The 18,005-nt window shown below is 53.7% G+C and overlaps 1 protein-coding gene across 3 annotated transcripts in view; it reads left to right on the plus strand.

Annotated features, from left to right (window-relative positions):
• Positions 1–960: 960 nt before the first annotated feature.
• Positions 961–18,005, plus strand: part of POLRMT (RNA polymerase mitochondrial) — a 40,027-nt gene continuing 22,982 nt past the window's right edge. Inside the window, exons 1-11 of one of the 3 annotated variants that reach the window (XM_077331927.1) lie at positions 961–1,066; positions 2,273–2,368; positions 3,438–3,831; positions 4,644–4,923; positions 6,667–6,797; positions 9,858–10,047; positions 10,599–10,748; positions 11,675–11,836; positions 12,869–13,039; positions 13,699–13,938; positions 16,545–17,327. In XM_077331927.1, the coding sequence (XP_077188042.1) occupies positions 1,024–1,066; positions 2,273–2,368; positions 3,438–3,831; positions 4,644–4,923; positions 6,667–6,797; positions 9,858–10,047; positions 10,599–10,748; positions 11,675–11,836; positions 12,869–13,039; positions 13,699–13,938; positions 16,545–17,327 (2,640 nt within the window). In that variant the 5' untranslated portion in view covers positions 961–1,023. The remainder of the gene's footprint in view (positions 1,067–2,272; positions 2,369–3,437; positions 3,832–4,643; positions 4,924–6,666; positions 6,798–9,857; positions 10,048–10,598; positions 10,749–11,674; positions 11,837–12,868; positions 13,040–13,698; positions 13,939–16,544; positions 17,328–18,005) is intronic. The other 2 variants (XM_077331928.1, XM_077331929.1) reach the window with 2 other exon arrangements.

Below are 18,005 nucleotides of genomic sequence, written 5' to 3' on the forward strand. Positions count from 1 at the left end.
GATATCACAGTCCTGCCATGTACCGCATGGGTTGGATCCCACCTGACCAATGTGTGCAGTTTAGGAGGCCTCACATCAAAACGGAGAGGACTCAGAGGAGGGTGACAAGGTTGCTCTGGGCTGGGGATCAAGCCCTCTGACGAAAGGCTGAGGAACTTGGGAATGTTCAGGCTGGAGAAGAGGAGATGGAGAGTGGAGCCTCAGGAGGTGGGGAGCTCCCCCTCACTGGTGGCCTTCAAGCAGGGGCTGGACAGATCCTTATCCTGGATGCTTGAGGCTGACCCTGCATTGAGCAGGGAATGGGACTAGATGGCCTGGGTGGCCCCTTCCCACTCTAGGATTCTGATTCTAGTTCAGCAGTGGAATGGGCTGCCTAAGGAGGTGGGGAGCTCCCCCTTACTGGTGGCCTTCAAGCAGGGGCTGGACAGATCCTTATCCTGGATACTTGAGGCTGAACCTGCATTGAGCAGGGGGTGGGACTAGATGGCCTGCATGGCCCCCTCCCACTCTACGATTCTTTGACTACATGATTCCCAGGTGACAAATATCTGTTAACCTGGAGAAGGCGGACTCTAAGGCTTTACTAGACCCTCCTGAAGTCCCTCCCCTCCCCAGACTCCCCCCCCCCCGAAAGATCTCCAGGAATTTCCCAGCCTGACGCTAGCAACCCGACACCCGGCCAGAACGTTGATCTGAATGCACGTGCTGAACAACAGCCCCGTAGTGTTGTTGCTGTTCCTCGCACGTGCGCGCAGGAAGGGCTTCCCAGACCTTGCGCCCTCCAGCAGCCCGTGGGAATCCGCCCCGGTCTTCGCGGCCCTGCCTTCTCACGGCGTACCAGCAGAGGGGGGCCGAGAGCGGCGGCCGCGCCTTCCAATCGCGCGGTGCGCATGCGCGCCTCGCTAGGCCTGCCGGGGCACGGGCGGCGTGGTTGGAGAGGGGCGCGCGTGCGCCCTGGAGGCGGCCGGTGTGGGCGCTCGGCGGGGTGGGGGCCGGCATGTGGGGGGCGTAGCGCGAGCGGGGATGTCCCTGATGAAGCTACAGGGGGCGCTGCTGCGGGGGACAGGTAGGTCTGCAAGGCGGGGGGGGGGGTCTGGAGGAGGGGGTTGCCAGCTTCCAGGTGGGGCCGGGAGGTCTCCCGGATTTGCAGCTGGTCTCCAGGCGATAGAGATCAGCTCCCCCGGGGGAAGGCTCCGTGACCATGAAGATCCCCCCCCCCAAAAAAATAGAAAATCTGCAAGAATTTCCCAGTCGGGACATGGCAACCCTAATCTTCCCTTCTTAAAGCGAGAGGCGGCTGCATTTAGGGCCCTAAAACAGGGGTAGTCAAACTGCGGCCCTCCAGATGTCCATGGACTATAATTCCCATGAGCCCCTGCCAGTGAATGCTGGCAGGGGCTCCTGGGAATTGTAGTCCATGGACATCTGGAGGGCCGCAGTTTGACTACCCCTGCCCTAAAATAATAAATGTGAGGACAGAGTTTGAGTCCAGGGACGCCTTTCAATTCTGGCTGGACCCCCGTTGCCGCAGCGGGAGTGACCAAGCTGCGAGCATTACGACCCCTTTCTCCCCGGTAATTACTGGAGGGTAAGAACAGAGGCCTGGGTTCAAATCCCTGGCCGCCTCCCCATGGCAGCCCCACGCCTTAGAGGGGCTGTAGAGCAGGGGTAGTCAACCTGTGGTCCTCCAGAGGCCCATGGACTACAATTCCCATGAGCTCCTGCCAGCATTTGCTGGCAGGAGCTCATGGGAATTGTCATCCATGGGCCTCTGGAGGACCACAGGTTGACTACCCCTGCCTAGACTAACCACGTTTGGGGCAAGAGACCATTCCGCCTACGTTACCTGTCCTAACCCACTTTCAGTACACTTTACAAGTAGATTTTCCTGTCCCACCCAGGGGAAACCAGCGGCAGAAGCACATTGAATGTGTGCAGAAGGGGCCAAGGTTTGAGCTTTTGTGAGTCACGGCTCACTTCAGCTCCTTTCCTGCCACAGGTTTTAGTGGAGCTGCTGGACGCCGGCTCTTTTCTTGAAATTGCAGGTAGCCCCAGTCTTTATGCTGAAAAGGAGGGGGACATCCGTTTTGTAAAAGCAGTCATGGCCGCTCCCCTGCAAATGGCAGTTTGCCCCGTGAAAGCCCTTCTCTGCCCTCTGTTCACCCTGCCCATGGGAAGGCCCTAAGGTGCCTGGCTGGAAGTCATTCCTGTGAGTGAGATGCTTGCCCCTTTTCTGGAGCCGGCTTCTCACCTGTCGCTTTGGGTCTTGCAGGAAGCCTGCGGCTTGTGGTGCGGAGTCATTCCTCAGCCAGGGTGAAGGAAGAGGCCAGGAGAAGATGGGTGTATGAGAAGGCGGAACTTTTCGAGGGTGAGTCTGAAGGAGGGGCTTCCTGGTGCTGTTGAAAATATCGGGGGCTGCGGGTGGGACACACTCAGAATCGGAAGGCTCGGCTGTGAAGACCCTGGGCTAAAAGTCCTGGGCCCAAAGCACTGGGCGATTAATCTCATTCCCATGTACGCCACCTTTCTCTATTCCACTTTATCTTCACAACAACCCTGCAAGGTCACTTCTGTGGCATCAGTGGGGATTCGAACCTGGATCTCCCAGATACAAGTCTGGCACTCCTAACCCACTACACCACAACACTGTGCAAGTTGGCAAAGAGCATATTCTTTTATTTGAAACAACTTCTCCAAGGCTTCCTGCATTTTTAGTCACCCTAGCCAGAACTGTGGTTTGATCACCAGTCCTGCTTCTCCCCGCAGCCTTAATATCTGGCTTCTCCCCTGCCTGTATGCTGCACCTAGTAACATCCTAGCCCTTCGGCTTAACTGCTGCTGTTCCAAAATGTATTGTGATGAGCCCTCCTCCCTTTCTTCCCCCTTGAGAGTGAGGGAGAGGAGTTGCATGCTTTACAGACATTGATTGGGAGGTCTTGCCCACTTCTCATGTGGTAGGACCCTGAGCTAGACGGCCCACCTGGGGGGGGGGCAGATGCACCTCCCCTTCCCTGGAGAGACCCTTGTGGAGATGGTTGGCTTGAGTTGACCATGGGGGGGGGGGCGCTCCATTTGCGCAATACGCCAAGTCTAGGTCACTAAGGAAGTGATTGGCTGTCAGGCTCCCCATGAACATGTAGGCATCAGGTGTCCTGGGCTCCCAAGGAGGAGGCAACTCCAAAGCAGTTCAGGGCTGTGCTTAGGAAGGCTTCAGACTTCAGTCCTCTAATCCAGGGATAGTCAACCTGTGGTCCTCCAGATGTCCATGGACTACAATTTCCATGAGCCCCTGCCAGCGAATGCTGGCAGGGGCTCATGGGAATTGTAGTCCATGGACATCTGGAGGACCACAGGTTGACTACCCCTGCTCTGATCCCTCCGGTCAGTCATTGGTTCCCATCCTGCCTTTAAACTCTCTCTGCTAATCCCCGCTGCAGTTCTGGAGGCCCGAGTGAAACAACTCCAGGCTAACAATGCCTGTGAGGTGGTGGCCCCCGAGGCTCTGAAGAGTGGCTCTTCTCAGACCACAGTGTGGAAAGAAGCTGCATCGATTCGCAAGGAACCCGCTCCGAAGCACGAGGACGGGACCACTTCCCGCCCCAGCCGCTGGATGGAGAAGTTGAGCAAAGAGCAGTCCATGAAGCACACGCGTCTCTTGAGGCTCGAGGCCCAGCTGTTGGCCGCAGGGAAAGGGAAGACTCAGAAAGAGGGCAGAGCTGCCGGATGGGAGGAGAGCCCCCCGAATTCGCCCCAAAAGAGAAGGGCCAGCAGTCCTGCAAACTTTCAGTGCAAAACCAAAGCCAAAAAAGGAACACAACCCAACCTTAACAGGTAGGAACTCAGAAGTTGAGCTGTACAATAAAACAATGTAGAAATGTTAATTATTTGTTATAGTGCGCAATTAAAAACAGGATAAAAACTACATAAAAACTATACAGAACTAACAGCACATAAGACCAAACGCGTTTCGACCCTACTGGGACTTCCTCAGTGGTCGGAATTGTGACAATACACTCTATATCAGGGGTAGTCAAACTGCGGCCCTCCAGATGTCCATGGACCACAATTCCCAGAAGCCCCTGCCAGCATTCGCTGGCAGGGGCTTCTGGGAATTGTGGTCCATGGACATCTGGAGGGCCGCAGTTTGACTACCCCTGCTCTATATAAAATATCTAAACTCATTATAAAGTGTAGCGGAATGGTTGAATGGGATCCTGGAAAATAATGAAAAATATCTGAATGAGCGTGATTAAAAAGGAGAGTCTATTATATAATTCTGCGCTGAGAGTGTCAGAAAAAAAGCTATATCATTGTATTGGGGAGGAAACTATTTATGCCCATCTGTAAGGCTGATGGAATTCTGCTGCTGTTACATCAGCAAGTGTCTGTGGGCTGGCCCCGAAGTCCAGCAAAAAGATGTGTGTGTGTAGGGGAGGGAAAGAGAGGGGGAGTAAGAGGGGGAAGACACCATCTCAAGTCTACCCGCTGCAAAGTAAAATACAATTATACAACGTCGACACATATTAAAATGCCGACATCCAGTAACATTTTGACATTTTGAGATTATTTTATTGTACAGCCCAACTTCTGCAAACTGTCAAGCCCATAGGCTGCCAAAACCGTTCCAATGTAACCTCTTTCAGCAGAGCTCCTAAAGAGGGCCTTCCTGAGGTCTCTGAAGGGCTGAGGGAGCGGGTTCAGATCTCAGAGGATGCTGCGGAGAAGCTGCCCCAGGAAGCGGAAGAAGGAAGCCGGCATGGCAACGTCCAGCTCAGCATCTTGGCCTACCTGGACTGCTGCCTCTTTCTCGGCCAGACTGAGAGAGCTCACAAATGCCTGAGGTTCTATCACCGGTCCCACACCCGGAGGAAACTGCTGGACATACAGATGTACAATCGGCTCCTGCACGGATATGCCAAGAAGGTATTTCTTGCTTGGCTCAAAGCAGCCTTTTTGCTGCCAGGTAAGCCAGGCTGAGAGAGGGAGGGACACCCAAGAGGCTTCGTGGCTGAGGGGGATTTGAACCCAGGACTCTTTGGTGTCATAGTAGTCTGCGCTTTGGTCCTGGGTGGCGTAGCTGGTGGAGAGGCAGGCTAGGACCCTGGACAACTTGGGTTCGATCGCCACTTCTGCCACGGACGTTCACAGGAGGACCCTGTGCCCATCACACACTCTTAGCCTGGTCTACCTCGGGGGGGGGTTTGTTGTGGGGAAATGGAGGAGGGGAAAGCAATGTTCTAAACAATTTTGTATCGTGCCAAGAATCATTTGCTTTTGTCCTTTGCTGGATATTATTGCTGGCTTGGGGAGGGGGGAGTCATCCGGAAAGGAGTTGCTTTTGGGACGCATTATTTATTTATTTATTTATTTATTTAGTTAGTTAGTTAGTTAGTTAGTTAGTTAGTTAGTTAGTTAGTTAGTTAGTTAGTTATTTTATTTTATTTTATTTTATTTTATTTTATTTTATTTTATTTTATTTTATTTTATTTTCCAAACTTGGGGTGCAGTTTGTCTCTTATGCATTTTCGTTAGGGTCAGATTTTTTTAAGTGACATGGGAAACTCAGACGTTGAAAGAGAATTCTTTTTTTGCTCTGTATATTTTTGTCCCTCCCCATTTCATCCTGCATTTCTGGCCTTCTCCAACAAACTAGACAGCAAAATAAACTGTTTTAGGGGCCTGTGACCTTTCCAGACTGTCAAGATATTACTTTACAGGAAATTCCCTAAAATACTAGGGGCTATCTCAGCCTTCCTTGTTAGAATTAAAGTGTCTTCTCATTTTTTTGGAAGGGTGAAATAGATGTAGCAAAGGAAGGAAGGACATTCCACTGCACCAGTCCCCTTTTCTGCTCTGATGGACTCTTTTATTTGCTCTGGACCCCAGCTTCCTGATGTGATGTCTAGGAACATTCAAGACTATTCTAACTGCTCTTGAAGCAGTGGTGGGAGAGATGGTTGAGTCATAGATTATGGACAAGCTCTGCAGTTTGTACAAGAAGAGGCTGTGGGGAGCAGTAGGCTGTTTATACGAAGGGTGGGTGGGCTATTGTGCAAAACTTGTCACTTGGAGAAGGGCAGGGAGCAGTTCCAGTTGGCAGGAGAGGACTGGACCCGCAGTAATGGCTTTAAACTATGTGTACAGTGGAACTGGTTGAATACTAGAGAAAACATTTTCATAGTCCAAGCAGTTCAGCAGTGGAAGGAGCTGCCTCAGGAGGTGGGGAGCTCCCCCTCACTGGTGGTCTTCAAGCAGCATCTGGACAGATCCTTATTCTGGATGCTTGAGGCTGATCCTGCACTGAGCAGGGGATGGGACTAGATGGCCTGTGTGGCCCCTCCCCATTCTACGATTCTACTAAGTTAAGGGCTGATTCCCAAATCGGCCATCTTACCATTCAGGGCGTAGAAAGAAGATCAGGAGAGCACGTTGGGTGAATGCATATGAGGCTGTGGTGGCAGAATTGCTTGCAGTGCATCTGGACTTTGTTTGACTATCTGATAGATTTGGGGAGGAGTTACCATGTTGGTCTGTAGCAGCAGAGTCCAGGGCCCCTGGAAGACCAACAAGCTTTCGTATTTTGGCCAGCTGGTTATTTCACGGCTTGGAGCATGGGATGGCTGGCCCTGGAAATCAGCACTTCCTCTCGTTTCTGTCTCTGCGTAGGGTGCCCTGAACCAAGTTGGCCAGCTGTTCCAGTACCTGGAGGAGGCCGGGCTGCAGCCCAACCGGGAGTCTTATGCTGCTGCGCTGGAGTGCATGGGCCGAGCCGACGTCAGCCCACAAGTCATTTCCAGGTGAGGCACTTTCCCCCAGGTGTGCTCGCTCCTGTTCAGTCCAGGCATTGAGCTGCTTCCCTGTCAGACCAGTGGGAGGCAAGTCGTTCGTGGCAGGAATTCTGGGTCCCAGCGGAGCTTGGGAGGGGTATCTTGCATATCTTCCGCAGGCTGCCTCCTGCGTGAACAGTCTCAGGTTTCTCCCGCACTGTTTATGCACTGGGAACTTCACTGCTGCAGCTCCCCTGCAGGGGGAGCTCCCCCAAATCAGGGGCGGAGAAGGTGCAGTGGGCCAAAAGCTCCCCTGTGTGGGTGCAGTAAGAGGTGGGGCAACCTGCCATGACTAAAACTCCAGCCTGCAGCCCGGCATTAAATCTCCAGTGCATAAATGGTCATTGTCCGATCCGTGTGCCTTCATCAGTGGGTGCTGCCAGGGAGCGTTTCAGAAGAGTGGCAAGGAAGCTTGTTCTGCGTAGTTTAGGTTGGATACCCGCCCTCCACTGAAAAAGCCACACCCAAATCAAGCCGTCCTGGGTAGCAGGGCTGGGTAGCCGGGCTCCCCTTGCTAATTCTGGCTGGGCCATCACCAGAATAAATGGTGCACAGTGACCATTGCACAGTGACTGTTGGTTTTTAGACCCCGCTTTCTACTGCCCAAAGGAGTCCCAATCCCCTTCCCTTCCTCTCCCCACCACAGCCACCCTGGGAGGTTGGTGTATCTGAGAGCCCTGATGTTACCCCTTTGAGAGCAGAATGGTCAGGGCTGTGACGAGCCCAAGGTCACCCAGCGGGCTGCTTGTGGGGCTCAAACCCAGCTCACCGCGGCAGGAGGAGAAAGTTCTGTCTCTCTACTTTTTCCACCCCGTGCAGAATTTTATGCAGCTCTGTCCTCTCCTCCCTTGGCTGTCTTTTGTTCTCAGAACTGAAAAGTCCCAGGCTGTTTCCTTTCTTTGGAAAGGTGCTCCAATACCCCAGTGGTTTTGGTTTCTTTCCTTTGTACTTTTCCTGGCTTGTCAGAGTCCTGGTTGAGGTACTGCTCCTGGAGCAGCCCTCCAGAGGTGGCCGCACCAAATGTTTCTCCAGTCATGGCATAAATGGCCACTTTGATTTCAGTCCCTTCCCTAATAATTCCCGGCTCGGAGTTAGTCTTTCTCACTGCAGTGGCTGCACACAGAGGGAGCATCTTCCACGAGCTGTCTGCAACAACCCCCATGGTCTCTTTCCCTCTTGCACTTGGCCAGCTTGTGGCCACCTGCGCCTGCTTTAAAGTCAGCCCTTTGAAACATGTCCCCACCTGGTCCTTCATTGGCCACCTGGTGGCCTGCTCACCCAAGTTCTGGAAGCTCTCCTGCTGCCGCCCCCCCCCCCCCTCCATGCTGGTACGTGGCCTCCCTTGTGAAGATAATTCCCATCCCACCCCAGGCAGCCTGTGATGGAGAAATGTGTGCAGGCTTCATTCCACAAAACAATCCGTCAGAGGCACTTCCGCGTCTTGTGCTGTTTGTACCCCCAAAGATTCAGGCTCATTTTATGTGGAGTGTTTTGGAGTGTTTCGGCAAGGTGGTCCAAAGGGCCACAGCTGACCAGCTCCGGGCTTTCTTGGAGGAAACTTTGACGCTCGATCCGTATCAATCTGGCTTCCGTCCTGGCCACGGGGTAGAGACGGCGTTGGTCTCCCTGTTGGACGATCTCCGTCGCCATCTGGATAGAGGCGGGTCGCCAGTGCTAGTTCTTCTAGACCTGTGGGCTGCTTTTGGCATTGTGGATCGCAAACTGTTGATCCCCCACTTCACCGGCACGGGGATACAGGGCACAGCCTTGCGCGGATTGTGTTGTTTGGTCTTTATTTCCGGCTTCCTGGGTTTATACCATGGGGTCGTCAAACTGCGGCCCCCCCAGATGTCCATGGACTACAATTCCCAAGAGCCCCTGCCAGCGAATGCAGTTTATAAACCCCTGGTTTATACACTCTCCCTCCCTCTATGTCCTTGAGGCTCCTGGGGCTGTCCTTGAAGAGGGTTCCAAAGCTGCAGCTGGTGCAGAAGACTGCTGCCAGGCTGCGTGCTGGGCCTGCTGCCGGAAAACCTCTCTAAGTCCTGCCATTACACTGGCTCTTGATATGGGAGATGATAGCCCAGCTCATGGGGTTGGCTTGGACTTTAAAGGCCTCCCATATGTTCCTGCCTTGGAACAAAGATCAGGGGAAGAAGCCCCCCCCCCCGACCGTCCCCACGGGAGCTTTTGATGAGCACAGGAGAGAATGTAGCAGCTTCCCTAGGGAGGTGTGCTGCCCCCCACCTGCCTTTCGATCCTTAGGTTCCAGTTAAAGAAAGTTTTATTTTAGAAGGGTTTGATTAAAGCAGTCCTAAATGGTTATTTTAGAAGGGTTTGATTAAAGCAGTCCTTTTTTAATGAGCCTCTTGTGGCGCAGAGTGGTAAGGCAGCCGTCTGAAAGTTTTGCCCATGAGGCTGGGAGTTCAATCCCAGCAGCCGGCTCAAGGTTGACTCAGCCTTCCATCCTTCCGAGGTCGGTAAAATGAGTACCCAGCTTGCTGGGGGGTGAAACGGGAATGACTGGGGAAGGCACTGGCAAACCACCCCGTATTGAGTCTGCCATGAAAACGCTGGAGGGCGTCGCCCCAAGGGTCAGACATGACCCGTGCTTGCACAGGGGATACCTTTACCTTTACCTTTAAATGGTTATTTTAAATGTTGGTTTTAAGTCTTCTGTTTGATGCATTTTATTTATATTGCAAGTTTTCTTGAGTTCTGTGAGGAAGAATGGGGTCTATTAATAATATTATTTTACTAATAATAAAAATACAAGCTTATTTTTGTCACCCACCCTTCCCTAGTACTTGCTCAGAGCAGGTAAGGACATGATTAGAACATTCAGTACAATATTTTGGTAAGTTCTGACATGTTTTACATAAGTATATGCCTCCTTGGTGGCTCTGAAGTTGCTTCTCCAACCCCTGTCCTTGGCTTCTGGGATGCAATGGAATCAGCCCCAGGTTAGAACAATCCCCCTGTCCCGTCTCCCCCCGGCAACTCCCTCCTCTGCCTCTCCTCCTCCCCCAGGTGCCTCCAGCACCTCAAGGAAGGCGGCATCCAGTTAGAGGACCTCTGCAGCACCTCCCAGCCTGAGGGGGACAAAGTGCAGATGGCACTGAAGGCCATCCGGATGGTCAAGCCGGACTTCCAGCTGCCACCCCGTGCCCACCAAGAGGAGCGCTGTACGGTCCCCCTCTCCCAGGACTTCTACAGAAAGGTACGCGTGGCTGGGTCTGGTCCTGCCTTTGGCTCCGGAGACAAGATCTTAGGAGTTGACATTTAAATACATTCCTGACCCAAAATAACACCTTGTGGCCGTTCTGGCAGCGCAGGGCAGTGTAGGGAGAGTGTGGGATCTGGGAAAACCAGGTTCAGATCCCCCGCTTGTGCTGCGGAAGCTCTCAGAGGGACCTTGGGCCAGCCAAACACTCTCTGCCTAACGCAGCTCTTCAGGTTCTTGTGGGGATAAAGAGAGGAGAGGAGAACGTTGGGAACGTGAAACTCCACAGGGCCTCCGGGTTCCTTCTCCTGCTGCTGCTGAATGCTCTGCTCTGGAATGCCTGCCATGAGGAGGGATCGGGGGGATGCTAGATGCCTTTTCCGTGGGCTTGCTGCTGAGTGCTGGGGGCAGTTGCTCCTTGGGGGGCTGCCGCAACTGCCACAGAATGCAGCAAAGGGAAGCAGTTCTTCCTCCATGCCCCTGGACTGGCGCTGCTCTCGTGGGCTCTCGAGTTCCTGCCCCACTGCTTCCCTTTGGTGCCGTTGCAGGAGAAGCGCGTTTCGTACCCCAAGCTGGAGTACACAGCAGAAGACCTGCGCAAGAGGTTTCGGGAGCAGCTGCAGATGGAGGCGTCCCACACGGTCACCATCGAGTCAGTGGAGGTGGACAAGCCCCTGACAAAGCAAGCCATCAAAGCGGTACGGGGGGCTGGGGGAGGAGGGCTCATGTTGCAAAAGCCCCACGCCATTTCACAGTCTGATTTTAAGAATAAAGGTCAGCCTCTGGCCGTTTGGAACTTGCGGGTACTTTTTGTGAGGATCTTCAGTTGCTCAGAAAAGCAAACTCTTTACTTAAAGCAAAAACATTTCGTTTATGGAGCAGGAAAGCACTCTCTCATCAAAACGTTGTTGAACCAGGGCCAAAGATACACGTCTTCACATATATTCCCCTCCGTGGGAATCCCAAAAAGTGGGAGACCATCACGTAGGCTTAGCACTCAGATAAGGGATTTGGCTCCAAGGAAACAAGGGGGGGAGATGGAGCAGATGACTGAGGCGAGGAGGAGGGGAGGGGTGGAATGCGAGGGGAGGGCCATAGGGGCCAGGAACTAGATAGAGGAGACAAGCTGCACTCTAGATACCTAACTTCATAAACACCATTACTGAACGGGCAGAAGCAACAGGATTCTGATACTTTTGTGTTTCGGACATGGGGAGGAGGGCAGAACCATAAGATGGCAGCCACAGGGGGCGGAGCCAACCACAAAATGGCCATTGCATGAGGCAGAGCCATATACCCGCAGGAAGCCCAGGTGGGGTGGGTGTGAATAAAACACTCTTCTCCCGAGGTAGCCTGTCACACATCACACACCATTTCACAATCTAAAATATTTCCCAATTTTTCTTCAGTTGTTCTTTGGGGGGCTTCCCTTCGACAGCTGTAGTGGGGACCAATAAGGGACCCTTCAGGGAATCCTCCCCGCCTGTTCCTTTCCAAGGTACCCACCTTTCCCTCTGCCCCAAGCGGCCACTGCAGGCTTCCTTGCTCTCCCTCCCCAGTGACGTGCAGTCATGGCTTAGAGCTCGAGCTGTTATTGCATCTTCCCTTTTGCCCCTCGGTGTAGCGGCAGCTCCTGGCTGTTCTCCGTTCCCGGTGGCAGACTGCCCTTCTGGACAGCTTTCAGGCATCCAGGTTCCGCCTGCGCCTGGCAGCGTCGGGACGGCTGAACTTGTATCCTTTCCTCTGCGTGTTGAAGGACAAGGAGTATGTGGACATCTTGATGCAAGTAAGAGAAGCTGTGTTTGGGGGGGGGCAGTGCTGAAACGAGCCCATGGTCCATCCACACTAGCTCGTTCTCTCCTGCGACTCTTTAGAGCAGGGGTAGTCAGACTGCGGCCCTCCAGATGTCCGTGGACTACAATTCCCATGAGCCCCTGCCAGGGGCTCATGGGAATTGTAGTCCACGGACATCTGGAGGGCCGCAGTTTGACTTACCCCTGCTTTAGAGAACCTGGTCAGAACAGTTCGAAAAGAATTAGTCTGTTATCACGTTTAGCATTAGGTATCTCCAGGTTCTATCAATTTTTCAGTGTGGTGGCACCTAGGAGATAATTTTGAGTTCTGTTCGTTGAACTAAGGCCAGCCAGCCAGGGAGCAAAGAACAAAGTCTGAGGGCAAGGGCACCTTGAAGCCCAACAAACTTTTATTCTGGTTATAAGCTTTCACATGCATGCACACCAAAGCTTATACCCAGAATTAAACTTGGCTGGTCTTCAAGGTGACCCTAGATCCAAACTTCCTTGATGTGAAACACATTTTCTCATGCGATCCCTGGACAGAAATGGGTGTGGACATGACATCCGTCGTCCCGCCCCAGAGAGCCCGGCAGAAGGGTTGAGGAGGAGGCTGAGGTAGTTGTCCGCAAGGTCAGAGAAGGCCTGGACCGCTCTGAGCCTTAGGGGAGGACAATATATAAATGCAATAAATAAATAAGGGGGGGGGGAGTCTCTGTGTGCATGTTTTCTTGTGTCTGTGTGTGTCTGAGGGTGGGGAGGGACCACGGAGGAGGTTAGGGAAGGAAGGAGAGGGAAGGGAGAAGGGAAAGGAGTCTGCTTTTGTGTGTGCAAGAGAGAAGAAAGAGGGATGGGGGAGGGACCAAGGAGCCCAGGAGCAGGTTCCACATCCCTGTGAGAATCTGCCTGGCCACCCACCTGGAAAAAGAACTAGCCATTTTTATTAGGAAAAGAATGAACGCATTAGACACTGGGAAATCTAGTGCCTTCCTCTCTCAGACGTGCCCCTCATTTTCCCCTTCCAGAGCGTCTCCAGCCTGCCCCCGCAGGGAGAATCCCTCCTGATACTGGCAAGGGGGCTGGGCACCAACGTCTACAACAAGTACGTCATCCAGAAGAAGTCCCAGAGCCGTGTGATGGAGAAGATTCAAAAAATCTACGAGAGTTACGTCCAGCTGTTGGCAAAGGACACTCCGGTGCGGAATGGTTGGCCTGCGTGGAGCTAGAAAGGGGGAGTAGTCTAGCCAAGTAGGGCAACTGAGGGGGGTGGAGGGAGTCTAGCAGGGCAGAACCCCTACAGGGGCACCCCTTTGGCTCTGCTGTTGCATATCTGTAAGCTCAGTGGTGCTGTTTTTGAGGAGCAGAAAATGAACAGCTGTGGACCTTCGAAAGGAACTGCAGGACCTGTCCCTGTGTTTCTGCCTAACCTACTCCACAAGGTCGTTGTGAGGTTGTTGTGTTGGGAGAGGCTGTATACACTGCACTGAGGGACAGAAAGCATGGGGAGAGGAAATGCCTGGTTTGCGCATGAAGACAACTGGCTGTTGGCCTGTTCTGTCTTACCTGCAAGTTACGGGGGGGGGGGGTGTTTTAAGAAGCTGTTCCGGTTGACTGAGGGTGGGGTGGCAGAAGAAATCCTTGCCTGGGACTCACGCCTACTCTGTTTTGCACCTCCAACTCTTGCTTTATTTCTCAGTTCCAGTCACTTCTTTAACTTTCCTCTCTTATTGGAGCAACCAGGTCCCCACACTGGTTTTCAACATCCTTTGTGGGGGGGCTGGGGGCTGGGCACCTTTAGTGGTGGGTGGGCTTGCCTGGGCAGTTGGGGCTTGACCCTTTGGCCTCCTCTCTGCAGCTGGATCATTACCTGCCACGGGAGTATTGGGAACGGCTGGAGGTGGAGCTCAGCGATGGCCCATCCCTAGTCGACCGGGACTGCCTTTGGCCCCACTCGCTTCTGGTGCAGCTGGGGCTCCACCTGGTGGAGATGCTGGTGCAGGTCCTCAAGATAGAGAGCAACCTTTTCACCCCGGACTTGGAGCCCAAACTCATCCCTATCCTGTATCACGTCTATTCTTTCCGGAGCGGCCGCCAGGTGAGGAAGCCCAGTGGCTTTTCTTCACAGCCAGCTAATACCTTCAGGGCTTGCTCCAGTGGCAGAGCTTGCCCAGGGTCACAGAATTCAGCAGAATTTCTGAAATGCAGAATTGGCAAGGCTATTAGGATTGCGGGAAATGTTTTGTGCTCCAGGCAACATCAGGGAAAGGGTCTCTGGAACTGTGAAGCACCTGAATGGGGGAATGTTTAGGGGGAGCTCGGGTTGTGTGATTTGGCTGCTGAAGCGGCCGTTCCCGCCAGTGGCAGCCAGTGCCACGCCACGCGCAGGGGTTGACGCGCGCATGCAGGCACCTGGTGCGTTGACCGGTGCTTCCAGCACAGCGCTGGCGGCTGCAGGTGGGAACGACCGCTTTGGCATAACCCTAGGGGGAGCCCTTGGAAGGTCTGGAAGGACCCTCCCTGCTCTCAGCAGCTTGATTTGCGTCCAGAAGACTTTGGGGGGTAGGATCTGTCACAATCCAGTCTCCTTTCGTCAGACGCAAGCCTTGACTCTTGAAAACTCACGTCTTGAAATCTCTCCAGGGCTGCTGGGCTCAGCTCCCCTGGTTCCACTGCAGACCAGCAGGCTGCCCTCTGAAGCTCTCTCTGCCGGTGGGGGGGGGGTGGACCCAGTCTCCAAACTGTCTGCCCCCAAATGGGATGTTACGTGCAGAATTCATCTTCTCCAGAGTTGGGTGGTGTCCACTCCCTTCTCTTTTTTTAAAAGCATGTTTCTAGTCCTTGTGAAGGTATGCTTGGGCGTGTGTGGGAAAGGCCTCCAGTACCCAGGGGTGGGAAAACTTGAAGCGGGCCTGAGAAAGAGCCTTCAGCGCCTCTCCCCCATGGCCAGCAGGACTATGTGTGCCCGTAGCAGATTTGAGTGTGTATTTATGTATGTATTTAGGTGATTTGTCCAAAAGAAAACTCAAAATGTCCTGTGAAAATTTAGAATGGTATCTAAATGCTAGGCATCAAAAGCCATCCCATAAAGCTGGCCTGTATCAGTGGCGCCATCTGCTGTCCATGTTGAAACCTGCAGGGGGCCAGTAAGGTCAGCAAATCAAATTAGCCAGCGACATGAAAGCTACAGGACTTGGGTGGGAGACCAGCAAGGAAGGCTGAGCATTTCTTGCCTTGACCTGGATGGCCCAGGCTAGCTGATCAGATCTTGTAAGCTAAGCAGGGTCGGTACTTGGATGGATGGGGGACCAACAAGGAAGTCCCGTGTTGCTATGCTGAGAGAAGCAATGACAAACCACCTGCGCTTGATTCTTCCCTTGAGAGCCGGCATGGTGTTGTGGTCAACAGGGGCAGCTTCTCATCTGGCAAACTGGCTTTGATCCCCCTTCCTCTTCCACATGCAACCAGCTGGGTGACTTTGGGATTGCCACAGCACTGAGAAAGCTGTTCTGACTGAGCAGCGATATCAGGGCTCTCTCAGACTCACCTCCCTTACAGGGTGTCTGTTGTGAGGAGAGGAAAGGGAAGGCAACTGTAAGAGCCAGTTTGGTGTAATGGTTAGGAGTGTGGTCTTCTATTCTGGCATGCTGGGTTCGATTCTGCGCTCCCCCACATGCAGCCAGCTGGGTGACCTTGGGCTCGCCACGGCACTGCTAAAACTGTTTTGACCGGGCAGTGATATCAGGGCTCTCTCAGCCTCACCCACCCCACAGGGTGTCTGTTGTGGGGAGAGGAAAGGGAAGGCGACTGGAAGCCACTTTGAGCCTCCTTCGGGTAGGGAAAAGCGGCATATAAGAACCAACTCTTCTTCTTCTTCAGTAATATCAGAGCTCTCTCAGCCTCACCCACCCCACAGGGTGTCTGTTGTGGGGAGAGGAAAGGGAAGGCGACTGTAAGCCGCTTTGAGCCTCCTTCGGGTAGGGAACAGCGGCATATAAGAACCAACTCTTCTTCTTCTTCAGTAATATCAGAGCTCTCTCAGCCTCACCCACCCCACAGGGTGTCTGTTGTGGGGAGAGGAAAGGGAAGGCGACTGTAAGCCGCTTTGAGCCTCCTTCGGGTAGGGAACAGCGGCATATAAGAACCAACTCTTCTTCTTCTAAGCTGCATTGAGACTCCTTTGGGTATAGAAAAGCAGCACCAAGTCTTCTTCTTCTGTTCTGACAGAGCTGTAATATCAGGGCTCTCAGCCTCACCTCCCTCAGGGTGCCGGTTGTGGGGAAAGGATGGGAAGGCGATTGGAAGCCACTTAGAGACTCCTTCAAGTAGTGAAATGCAGGATATAAAAAACAATTCTTCTTCTTGACCTGGAAACTAAGCAGGGAGGATCCTGGTCGGTTTTTGGGAGGGTTGTGACACTGAGGCAGGCAATGGTGAGCCAACTCTGAATATCTCTTGCCTCAACATCCCATGAAGCCCACCATAAACCAGCAGAGAGAGAGAGAGGGAGGGAAGGAGGGAGGGAGGGAGGGAGGAAGGAAGAAGAGAGAGAAGACAGACAGAGAGACAGAGAGAGAGAGAGAAATAGGTCTGGATGAAACCTAGCAAGGGTATAAAAGTCCTGATTAAAAGCCAGTTTGAGGCCAAAACACGAACTTTGAGGGCCCCCCTCCCAACCAAATGTTGACCTTCCTCTTCCTTTAGATCGGGTTCATCAGGCCCCATCCCATCCTGTCCCGGCTCTTCTCCGTGGCTGCCGAAACCACGCTCACCTTTGACTCCTTCGTCATCCCTATGCTGTGCCCGCCAGTGCCGTGGGTCTCCCCTGCCTTTGGTGCCTACCTCCTGAGCCCCACCAAGCTCATGCGCTGTGTGGATGGGGCAGTGCAGCACCAGCTGCTTTTGGAGCGTTGTCCTCGCGGGAACCTCTTTACGGTCATGGATGCCCTCAACCAATTGGGCAACTGCCCGTGGAAGATCAACCAGGCCATCCTGGAAGTCGTGATCTCCATTTTCAACGACAAAGGCAACGAGAAGCTGGCCATCCCACCCCCGCCTTCTGAAGCTCCCCAGCCCAGCAAGTTCACCCCCAGCGGCGCCCCCTTGACCAAGTCTGCTCTAAAGCGGGAAATGGCCCAGTGCCGCAAGAAGGCCATGGAGATGTTCAGCCTGCGCACGGACACCCTCTACAAGCTGTCCATCGCCAAACACCTGGGCGAGCGGGCCTTCTGGTTCCCCCACAACATGGACTTCCGGGGGCGGACCTACCCGTGCCCGCCTCACTTCAACCACCTGGGCAGCGACCTCACACGAGCCATCCTGCTCTTTGCCGAGGGGAAGCCGCTGGGCCCGCGGGGCCTGGACTGGCTGAAGATCCACCTCGTCAACCTCACTGGGCTGAAGAAGAAGGACTCGCTGACGGGGAGGCTGGCCTACGCCAACGGGATCATGGGGGACATCTTGGATTCCGCAGACTACCCACTGACAGTGAGGATGGAGGTCGTGGGCGGGTGGGGGCCCCTGGGTGTGGCAGGGAGAAGCTCTCTCTCTCTTCACAGGGGAATTAGCCTGTCAGTCTGAGAAGGGAGGCATCGGGGAGCCCCGGCCCTTATCGGAAAACAGTCCCAGGTGCCCAGTCCGAATGTAGGGCTATGGCAGCCATTTTGTGGCGAGCACCATCCCCTGGGGCAGCCATTTTGTGACGGTGCTCACTGGTATTGTGACAAAGACGACGGCATCTTATAAGATGCAGGATCAGTTTTACCCCGGGCCACAATGGCAAAGACCATCTGAACAGGGAATATGACAAAACCTCCCACCCAAGACTTTAGCGGGGGGTCAGTGTTCAGATGAGCTGGAGCAAGTGCCCTAGCATGAGGAGGAGCCACTAAAGCAGCCGAGTCAGTCTGAAGCAGCCGAACAAGGTGGTCGCCCAGGGGCACCGTGAAGGCCAACAGCTTTGATCTGGAATAAAGCTTTATCGGCCTTCAAGGTGCCCCCAGACTCAAACGGGGTTTTGTTCAGTTCAAGGTGTGAAAATGGCAAGGAATTCTGCTTGGCCTCCAAGAGGCTCTCTGCCCTATTTGGCCATAAGCCCCGCCTCCTGCCATCTGGCACCCACAGTCTTCATGTCTGGCTTGGGAGAAGACCGCAGGCCCCCTGCGT

This window comes from Paroedura picta, chromosome 4, assembly GCF_049243985.1.
Source record: "Paroedura picta isolate Pp20150507F chromosome 4, Ppicta_v3.0, whole genome shotgun sequence".
Classification (NCBI taxonomy): Eukaryota; Metazoa; Chordata; class Lepidosauria; order Squamata; family Gekkonidae; genus Paroedura; species Paroedura picta.